We start from the raw sequence: 10,000 nt of genomic DNA, 5'->3' as shown, positions 1-10,000 counted from the left end.
TTCTCTCTTGTTCACAGGGTGACAGTGGAGGACCCCTCGTGGTTCGCCTCTGTCCAAACCGATGGGCACAAATTGGTATTGTGAGCTACGGCGAAGGATGTGCAAATCCCGAGAAACCTGGTGTTTACACCCGTGTGCCATCCTACAGGACTTGGATTGATACGAATACGGGTTCTTCAACAACCTGTTAACTGATGCCCATGCCTGTAATTGAGCTGTCCACTTACGACGATCGCCCATTGCAAAAAGTAATTTTGCATCATTCACTTCCATGAATTATTAATTGTTTTCTTTTTTGGCTTTATTATGATTTAAAGACTTAATAATTTCTGCATACTGAAATGTATGTTCCACTGTTGTGATGTATGCACAAAATAAATTCTTGATGAGCTGAAGATTTTCTTTTGAGGGTTCTACAGATCTTGCTTCACAGTTGACAATAACAAGGATAAATTGTTAAGAAACATCAAATCTTTTGACAACACTGTAAAATTCCAGGACATCTTTTCATTATTAACATTGAAAATTAACTCATATCAACTGCTTATTGAACCTCAGTACAACTTTGCATAAAAATGACAAAGTTCTTTTGAATGACGAAGATATTTCTAGCAAGTGACGGATCTTGCAGATGTGAGAGAAAAACCTTCCAAAAATACAAAAACAAAAAAATGGTAAGGAAACCGATAGATCCATTTCACAAAAAAGAAATCGCTGAATGTCAACAGACGAATATGAAAAATAACTGATTATTCTACATATGAGCGATTTGAAAAAATGACAGAAAGCTGGACCTACATAAATTATCATTTAAACCGATAAAAGAATTGAACCTATGAGTGGGAACTAATAGCTGGATTACATGAGCTAATTCTTATTTACAGTCCCAACACAAATATCATTTGCCACCTATATGCAACTCAAATGCCATACTCTTACAATATGAAGCTCCTGTGCCAGTGTCAAAAGGCTGCACTAGAAGTATCCACCCAAAATAAAGGCTTTCCAATCCTCATTTTGCTTCTGGGAATCCTTAAATTCATAGAACTCATTGGAGCAAGAAAATATTCCAAATTAAATAAGATCCGACAAAGTTGAATATGATAATACATAATTAAACAAACAAGAAAGGGAAGACAGTGTATGAATGAAGTAAAAATATATTTTTGCATCAGAGGTAGACGACAGGTGTAGAGACAGGAAAGAGATGTCCTTTGTAGTGTTTCAAGACTATAATGATGGTAAAAGAGAACAAATGTGTTTATTTGTGGATCAACAGGTTAAAACTGGGAGTGGCAGGAGAGAATTTTAACATAACTGTGCAAGGGATAAGAATGAACAAGGAGGAGGAAGACCATTTCAGAGCTTAAGGCTCTACCTGCCAGCTTTGGAGAGCTTTAGCGAATTGTGCAATGGATTATCCAAGGGCAATGGGATAGGACAGACAAATAGATGAAGTTGCTTATAGTTACTGAGGCAAACTAGTTAATGAGAAGGTGAACTCTTGTGGAAATATGTTGAAAAAAAGTTTCAAACCAAAAATAAAGTACTTGGTATCCAATGAAGAATGTTAAATAGAATTTGGAAAGAGAAGATGACGAAAAGGGTTTGCTATATATTAGTAAATTAAATGGGAATGCAGGTTGGTGGACTTTAACAAGACGTTTATCTGATCATTATTTGGTTGAAGCAAAAATTAAGTTGAAAGGAAATATAAATTGGAGAGGTTATAAGCAACACGAGACTGAAAATTGAACATTAAAAACCCATACGCAAAGGTTTGTAGATACACTATAAGCGAGAGTGAGAAGGAATAAGAACAGCAGGTGATATGGTTAGAAAAGGGCAATTACACAACACATGTTTCAACAGAAAGGTGTACATGAGATTGAAGAGGCTTAAGGAAATTAAATTGTTCTAAAGGGATATAAATGTAGGGAATGGTTAATGAGCAAATGGATCTCAAGAATAAAAGATGAAGTCAATGTAGAACAGAACTGACAATGGGAACATTACGCAATTGTTGAATGCAGAAAACCTAAGAGGAGGAGCTGAAAGCTGCCGCTAAAGAAAAGGGTAACTGTACGTTTTACAAGGCTTGTAAAATAGGCTTTTTGGGGATGTAAAGAGGACAATCAAGATGTTAAAGAATACAAACGCAACAGAATTTGATTAAGATGTTTTGGAGGGTGACAATGGTGTGATCATGTGTCTGACCATTGTGTGTAAGTACAGTATGTCAGAATGTGAAAGGTTCCGAGGTAATGTGCGGAAAAAATAAGTTTTCATGTCGATAAAATTGATAAATGAGACTGTTAGAATCATTTAGTATAATGCTACTTAGTATAACATGTAATCTGTACTATAGTATTTTGATTAAGATTGTAATACAGTATAGATGGAGAGCTCAATTAGTGAGCATCCTTGTGGGTCTGAATAAGGCGGTTTGTACAGATAAGCTGTTTGTTATGATATAGAATTTTTTTTCAAACAGGTTATATTAGATACGTGAAAAAAACCTACAAATAATAAACCTGGACCTAAAACAAATTTTTGAAAGGATCAATAATGAGATGCTGTGAAGGGTGCTGAGAAAATTCTGTTTACAGGATAAGTTGTAAAGACATTAAACTATTTATGATGGAAGCAAAGCACAAACATCCAGTCAGAAGAATGAATTGTTCAAGCGTACAAGTGGATCTGAGACAAGTGTGTTTGGTATTGGAAAGGCGAGGCCTCAGACTAAGAAGCAATGAATGCTTGCATGGTAAATACAAATGGTGCACTGTGTTTGTGAGGCTAAACAGGTTGTGGATGAGAATTTTATAGTTATCTGAAACAGCCATTGTTCTGTAACGACTTGTTACATAGATGAAACACAATGAAAAGAATGTTATCATACAATCTCCTAATCTAAAGATTCTAATTTCGCTCAGGTCAGGGACACTCTTACATGATTATGTTTGATATGGGGTTTCTTAATTGTATGTTGACTAACTATAATAGTGGACATGACGATGAAATTTCCGTACCAGTCATTAATACAAATATCGGTCGATTTTTTTTTAAGCATTAACTTCCTCCTTAGTGAAGAATATCTTCGGAAAAGACAAAACAACACAACTGCCACTGCCATTTTCAAAATTTGTTGCTGAATCGTAGTTGAGCATAACACTCGCACAACATTGCCACTTCATACACCTACATAGATAGAACATCAGGAGCATGTCTAATACCTCAATGCATAAGGAGCCATGATGCCACCCCACCCCCTGAATGTTAAGGCTTTTCCTGTATGTCTTTCACAAGGCTACATTTTTCTAAAACATATTTTTCTTTTTCATCAGTAAGCTTTTCCCTTAACGTGGAAAAGGTATAACTTACTTACTTGAAAGTAGAGGAGACATGGTTACATATCCTTCGACCCGAAATACAACTGATGTTTGTATAGAAATTTGTGTTATTTTGCAGAAATTTCCTATAAAGGCTGACTGAGGATCACAAAAAGACAATAGTCAATGATAAAAAAAAGAATCAATCTGTTCAGACACGAGGAAAGATGTATAGCCTAAGTCATTAACCATAGTAAAATAAATAACTAAAAAGTCATTAACCATAGTAAAATAAATAACTAAAAAGTCATTAACCATAGTAAAATAAATAACTAAAAAAAACAGAGCGAAAACATTGAAGACGACAAAGCTGAGAACAAAATTTACCTTCCCAAACTATTTTATTTACCAAAGAAACTGACCTGGTTGGAATATCTATCTTATTCATGGAATTTGAACTATCTTCCAGGCCCTGGGGTCAAGACGACAGCCAGCGCTAAGTAGCAACTGAAGAAACCTGGTATTGTACTCTGAACTGAAAGTTAAAGGGTGTAAGACAACTTACCGTTATAGTTGGTCGGCATTCAATGACTTAGAAACGCATTACCATTCCCTCTAGATATCATTGACTCTTGATGTAGGGAGCAGAGATGTTTTACTCATAAAACAGAATACCAACTAACTTCACTATATCATCCTCTCTATCTACCTTGCGCTCACTCACGGTAAACACTCAAAGATAACTTCTTATTTCGTCACTTATTTCAACAGAATGTGGCTCCTCCTATGGGGTGGTTTTAGAGGAATTACATTAAATTAGTAAATATAACATTCCTAATTTAACGCCTGAAACGTTCAAAATCGCCAAACTTGTGGCTTCATACATTTCTATGCAACAGAAGACTACCATTCTTTTCCATCTTGTATGAACCTTCGCACTTTTTGGATATCAAGGCATTTCTTTCCAATACTTCTTCCACACCATACATCCAACTTTTCAACTTTGTCTACCTCTTTAACATATCTGAATCATCCACTCTCTCATTTTTCTATTGTAATCCCTCCTTCCGAGTTCTATCATCTATAAAAACCTTTTAACACTTCCAAATGGGTTATTTTTTCTTGAAATTTTCCTTTCTTTACATCGCATACACTACACAAGCAGTACATCTCCTTTTCTCTCCAATTCACATTTAACATCGACATTCCACAGCTGGATGGACGGGTGGGCAAAATGATAGGAACGATCCACTGAACTTACAAACAGGAACCGAATGTTGAACCACGTAGACACAGCTCTGTTAGAAGAGGACTTCAAGTGCTAGAAGATTTCTTTCCTCATTTAATGATTGCAAAAGAAAAAAAAAATCTTAAATGATAAAATTCAGACGAACACATGTAGGCTACTTCGATTTTGAGGCAGACTGGTTTCATCTCAAGGTTGTGGTGGCCGATGTGGTAACGTCCCTGACTGGTGAATGCCAGACTGGGGTTCGAGTCCCGCTCAGAGTTGTTCGTTTCTTTGGTCACTGCTACTCCACCCTCCTTGTGAGCTAAGGATGGGGGGGGGAAACCTATAGGTCTATCTGCCGAGTCATCAGCAGTCATTGCCAGGACCTCCTTGGTCCTAGCTTGGGTGGAGAGGGGGCTTGGGCACTGATCATATGTATATATGATCAGTCTCTAGGGCACTGTCCTACTCGATATGCCATTGTCACTGTCCCTGGCCCGTGCCATCTTGAGCGGTGTGACGGGCCAAGAGAAGGTTGTGACTCAAAGGCAGGATGAAAGCAACTGAGTAACTTTATTACAGAGCATTCGTTTATATATAAATAAACTCCAGGCAAAAAGGGCATAAAAGACATAACAGGCAATTTCATGTTCAACCAACACCGCACCGGTTAACAGTTAACGGTGAGAAAAACAGACCTGTTATTTCAGGTCCTTAATAGGTGCGCGGGGAGAGCGAAGATACAAGCATAATATATACACAAAAAATGAAATGTCGTTACTATGTACGATCGTGTGACACATGGTTGGTACATGGCTACCCCCCTAAAAATGACATACGGTATATGTTAAATAAGGCACCCTGATCTAGAGAGGCGAACTGTAGGTGGGTCATCTGGCAGGAGATAAGCAGGGTTTAGACAAATCAATGGAGACCCATTCTTCTTTGCCACGAATGATTAGTAGGAATACTTTCGGACTGCGTCGGATCACAAGGAAAGGGCCCGTGTAAGGGGGCGTTAGCGGTGGCTTGTTAGTGTCGCGGCGTAGGAAGATGTGTGTTGCAGAGTGCAAGTCTGTCGGTATGTGATGCTTCGCTGGTGGAATGGAGTAAATTTTCCCACGACGTGACGTATGCGCTGGAGATCGTCGGAGGAGGTTGCAGAGGGAAAAAATTTGGCAGGGACGACCAACGGGTCGCCATACACCATTTCAGCTGCCGAGACGTCGAGGGCGTCTTTAGGAGTGGTCCTTAGTCCTAGGAGGACCCAGGGAAGCTGAGAAAACCAGTTGGAATCCTTGCAGCGGGACATCAAAGCTGGTTTGAGGGTGCGATGGAAACGTTCAACCATTCCATTGGCAGCGGGGTTGTAGGCAGTTATCTGATGTAGGGTGATGCCCAGGAGATTCTCTAATGATGTCTACAATTGAGAGGTGAAAGTGGTACCCTTGTCAGAAGTAATATGCTCAGGGATACCAAATCTTGCAATCCATTCTGAGAGTAAGGCAGATGTACATGAGGCGGACGTTGCAGTTTCCATGGGAATGGCTCCAGGCCAACGAGAGGAGCGGTCGATGACGATAAACAGGTAACGATGTCCTTGTGATGTGGGTAGGGGCTTACAAAGTCGACGTCAATGTGGGCGAAACAACGCTGAGGTTGAGGAAAGGTGCCCACTCCTGAATCCTTGTGTCGATGTACTTTAAAAGTTTGGCAAGAAGTATAGGTGCGGACCCAATCCTTAGCATCCTTAGAAATGCCGTGCCAAATGAACTTCGTCTCCAGCAGCTGTGCAGTAGAACGGCACGAGGGATATGAAAGGCCATGAATGAAATCAAATACCTGTTGGCGCATGGGAGCAGGAATCCAAAGTCGCGGTATACCAGTACTGAAGTCACAGAAGAGGGTGGTGTTGGAGTCGTCGAGGGGGAGGTCTTCCCAACGGAGGGATGTGCAGGATGTCCTACATGTTTGATACTCTGGATCCTGTGGTTGGGCTTCAGCCAAGGCGTTGAAATCCAATCCCAGTTGAATGGCAGCCAACGTGTTTCTTGACAGGGCATCGGCAACGGGATTCATTTTCCCAGGGACGTGTTGAAGGGTGCAATTGTATTCTGCCACGGTGGAGAGATATCGGCGTTGATGGGCGGACCAGGGGTCAGACTGACGAGTGAAGGCGTGCACCAGAGGCATGTGGTCTGTGCGAATGACGAAGGGCGTACCTTGCAATTCGCGATCGAAGGTAGAATAACCCGATTCTACTTTGGACAGTTTTCTGCTGAAGAAGGCCAATGGGCGGGGCGAGCTGTTGACCACCTGTTCGAGTACTGCATCAACAGCGACGTCGCTGGCATCGGTGGAGAGAAGGAGAGGGGCATGTGGAATAGAAAAAGTGAGAGCTGCAGCGGTTGATAGGGCCTTCTATGCATTGCAGAAGGCCGCTTCTTCAAGGGGACCCTACATCAGGTCTTTTGGCTTGCCCTTGAGGGAGGCGTAGAGGGGAGCAAGAGTGGCGGCAATGGCTGGCAGAAAACGGTGATAATAGTTGATCATGCCCAAGAATTCCTGCAGACCTTTGAGGGTCGAGGGCGTGGGGAAGTTCTGAACGGCTGCTACCTTCTCAGGGAGGGGATGGACTCCTTCAGGAGTGATGCGGTGCCCTAAGAACGACACTTCGTTAGCGCCAAAATTACACTTGTCGTACCGGACTACAAGGCCGTTTTGTTGCAGGCGGTCGAGCACAATGCACAGGTGACGGAGGTGTTCCTCTTTTGAGGAAGAGAACACAAGTATGTCGTCCACATAACATACACAGAAGGGGAGGTCCCCTAAGATGCCATCCATGAGACGTTGAAAAGTGGCCCCAGCATTACGAAGGCCAAAACAGGAGTAAATGAAGGTGTATGTACCAAACGAAGTGGTGATGGCGGTCTTGGCGATGTCTTCTGGGTTCATAGGCACCTGATAATACCCCTTCAAGAGGTCGAGCATGGAGAAAACCTTCGCTTTGTGCAGGTAGGAGGTCACGTTGACAATGTTTGGGAGGGGGTAGTGATCCGTTCTGTTTTCATGTTCAGGTGCCTGTAATCCCCGTACGGACGGAGGTAGCTGTCTTTCTTTAGAACGATGGGTAAGGGTGATGACCGTGGGCTGGAGGCCTTTTGGCAAAGGCCCATTTCCTCCATTTCGGCGAACGTCTGTTTGGCGGCTGCCAATCGTTCCGGTGCCATACGTCTGAATTTTGCAAAGACTGGGGGTCCCGTTGTCCTGATATGGTGATACATACCGTGCTTGGCAGGAGCCGTGGGCGTTTGGCGAAGTTCTGGACGGAACACTTCCGAGTACGACGTGAGGAGGTAGGCGTAGGCATCCGTGGGTGCGCTGATGTGGAGAGCGAGGTTGGAGGGGCGGGTTGAAAAGATGTCGACAAGTACGAGTCTGCGTTGACCAATCGTCGGTGGGCGACATCGACCAGAAGGAGGAAATGAGACAGGAAATCCACACCGAGGATTGGCAATGTGACGTCAGCAACGAGAAACTTCCAATTAAATTTATTGCTTCCAAACGATAATGTGAGGTTCTCGTAACCGTAGGTGGGTATCACAGATCCGTTGGCAGCTACCAGGTGGACGTCGGCAGACGTAGACAGACTATGTCGTGTCCTGAAAAGTTCCCTTGGCAAAGAGAACGACAAGCACCCGTGTCTACCAAAAATAGCTCGCCCGTTCCTGCATCAGGTAAAAAGATGTTGGAAACAAGGGAGGCCACCGCCATGAGCGATGGCCTACTTACACGTTTTTTGGACACTGACAATCCTTGGCACATTTCTTCGTGGCTGCCCCGAATCTGTAGTGGTAGTAGCAAAACTGCGGCCGATGGGAGGAAGTAAGTGGCTGTAGAAGTCGTTGGTTGGGCCGCGAGCGAGTGGTGGATGATGGGGGCTTTGCCGCCGCTTCGGCACGTCACGGGGTAGGCGTGTATGTCCTACGGCATTCACGTCAGCTTCGGTTGACGTTGAATAGGCATCCTCTTTTTCAGGAGTGGAGGTCTTGAAGGTCGTGAAGTGGCTGTCCATAAGGGGTCGGCTTTGGTCATCAAGTACTTTATGGGTAAACTATCGACATCGGGTATGGCAGCGCGGACAGGTTCGGGTAAACGGCGTATTCAAACAGCACGAAGTAGGTTTACTTCAATATGAGAGCAGTCTGTGGCAGGTTGCAGGCGAGTGATACTGGTCATTTCCCTGAGGGCGAGCGAAGCCCTTTGGTCCCCCAACAGTTGTTGAGAGAGCTGGAAAAACTTTGCTATACGGGAGGCTGGCGACGGCGAGTACTGCAGCAGAAGGTATGTTTTGAGGGCGTCATACGCTATTGGGGTGTCTCCTTGTTCACAAAGCCAGTCGGATATTTCCAGGAAGGTATCCTTGGGTATCGCCGCGAGAACATAATCTGCTTTGGTGGTTGAGCGAATCAAGGGCTGGACTTCTGCGCGCTAAAACCAAGCAAACGCCTCTCCGCTTGCGAACGATGAAAGTTTCAATGGGGAGGCGCTAACTTCCATGGAGTCTGCCATAGTACCAATGACGGATGGGCAAGGGGGGCTGGAAGGCGGGAGGAGCAAGTCGACTTCCGGGGTCACCAATGTGATGGGCCGAGAGAAGGTTGTGACTCAAAGGCAGGATGAAAGCAACTCAGTAACTTTATTACAGAGCATTTGTTTATATATAAATAAACTCCAGGCAAAAAGGGCATAAAAGACCTAACAGGCAATTTCATGTTCAACCGACACCACACCGGTTAACAGTTAACGGTGAGAAAAACAGACAAGTTATTTCAGGTCCTTATCAGTGCGAGGGGAGAGCGAAGATACAAGCATAATATATACACAAAATGAAATGTCGTTACTATGTACGATCGTGAGACACACGGTTGGTACAGCGGCCTTTAAACCTTTAAAGTCTTACTTCTTCTGAAAACAAGTTACTGCAAAACCAGTAGATGGGTAAAAAGGGGGCACTATTAAGAACATAGGGGACACTGTAAAGACCCAAAAGTAATGCTTACAGTAACCTGATTTTACCTTTGATGAAAGGGTATGGTTGTAGGCCCATACGATGTAGGCCTCTTTATACTGACTAGTTTAGCTTTTCGATCTCATGAAATTGAAGCTCACTTAATGGACCTTGATGCTTATGGAGGCATGGACCCAAATGGTATATATATATATATATATATATATATAAAAAATGCACATTTCTAAACACCAAAGTTATCTGTTATTTTGCGTAAGTTAACAAGAAGGGGAGCTTTTAGCACTTGCTGAAGAATTGGAAATGTTACTCCACTATGTAAATGTGTTTGTGGTAGCTCAACACCACCTGATTACTGCCCAATTCTCATAACTCACGTATAGGTTTGCTGAAGGCAATCATCTGTTC

The 10,000-nt window shown here is 42.9% G+C and overlaps 2 protein-coding genes across 2 annotated transcripts in view; one reads left to right on the top strand and one right to left on the bottom strand.

Moving 5' to 3' along the window:
* The window catches only part of LOC137617970 (serine proteinase stubble-like), a 73,228-nt gene extending 72,857 nt beyond the window's left edge, over positions 1 to 371 (top strand). Inside the window, exon 11 of the mRNA XM_068347898.1 lies at positions 18 to 371. Within this exon, the coding sequence (XP_068203999.1) occupies positions 18 to 84 (67 nt within the window). The 3' untranslated portion in view covers positions 85 to 371. The remainder of the gene's footprint in view (positions 1 to 17) is intronic.
* Gcat (Glycine C-acetyltransferase) overlaps positions 1 to 10,000 on the bottom strand; it is a 690,239-nt gene that overhangs the window by 531,717 nt on the left and 148,522 nt on the right. The window lies entirely within an intron of this gene.

Source organism: Palaemon carinicauda, chromosome 24, assembly GCF_036898095.1.
Source record: "Palaemon carinicauda isolate YSFRI2023 chromosome 24, ASM3689809v2, whole genome shotgun sequence".
Lineage (NCBI taxonomy): Eukaryota > Metazoa > Arthropoda > Malacostraca > Decapoda > Palaemonidae > Palaemon > Palaemon carinicauda.
The sequence above is the reverse complement of the archived record's forward strand: the minus strand, read 5'-3'. Positions and strand labels throughout refer to the sequence as shown.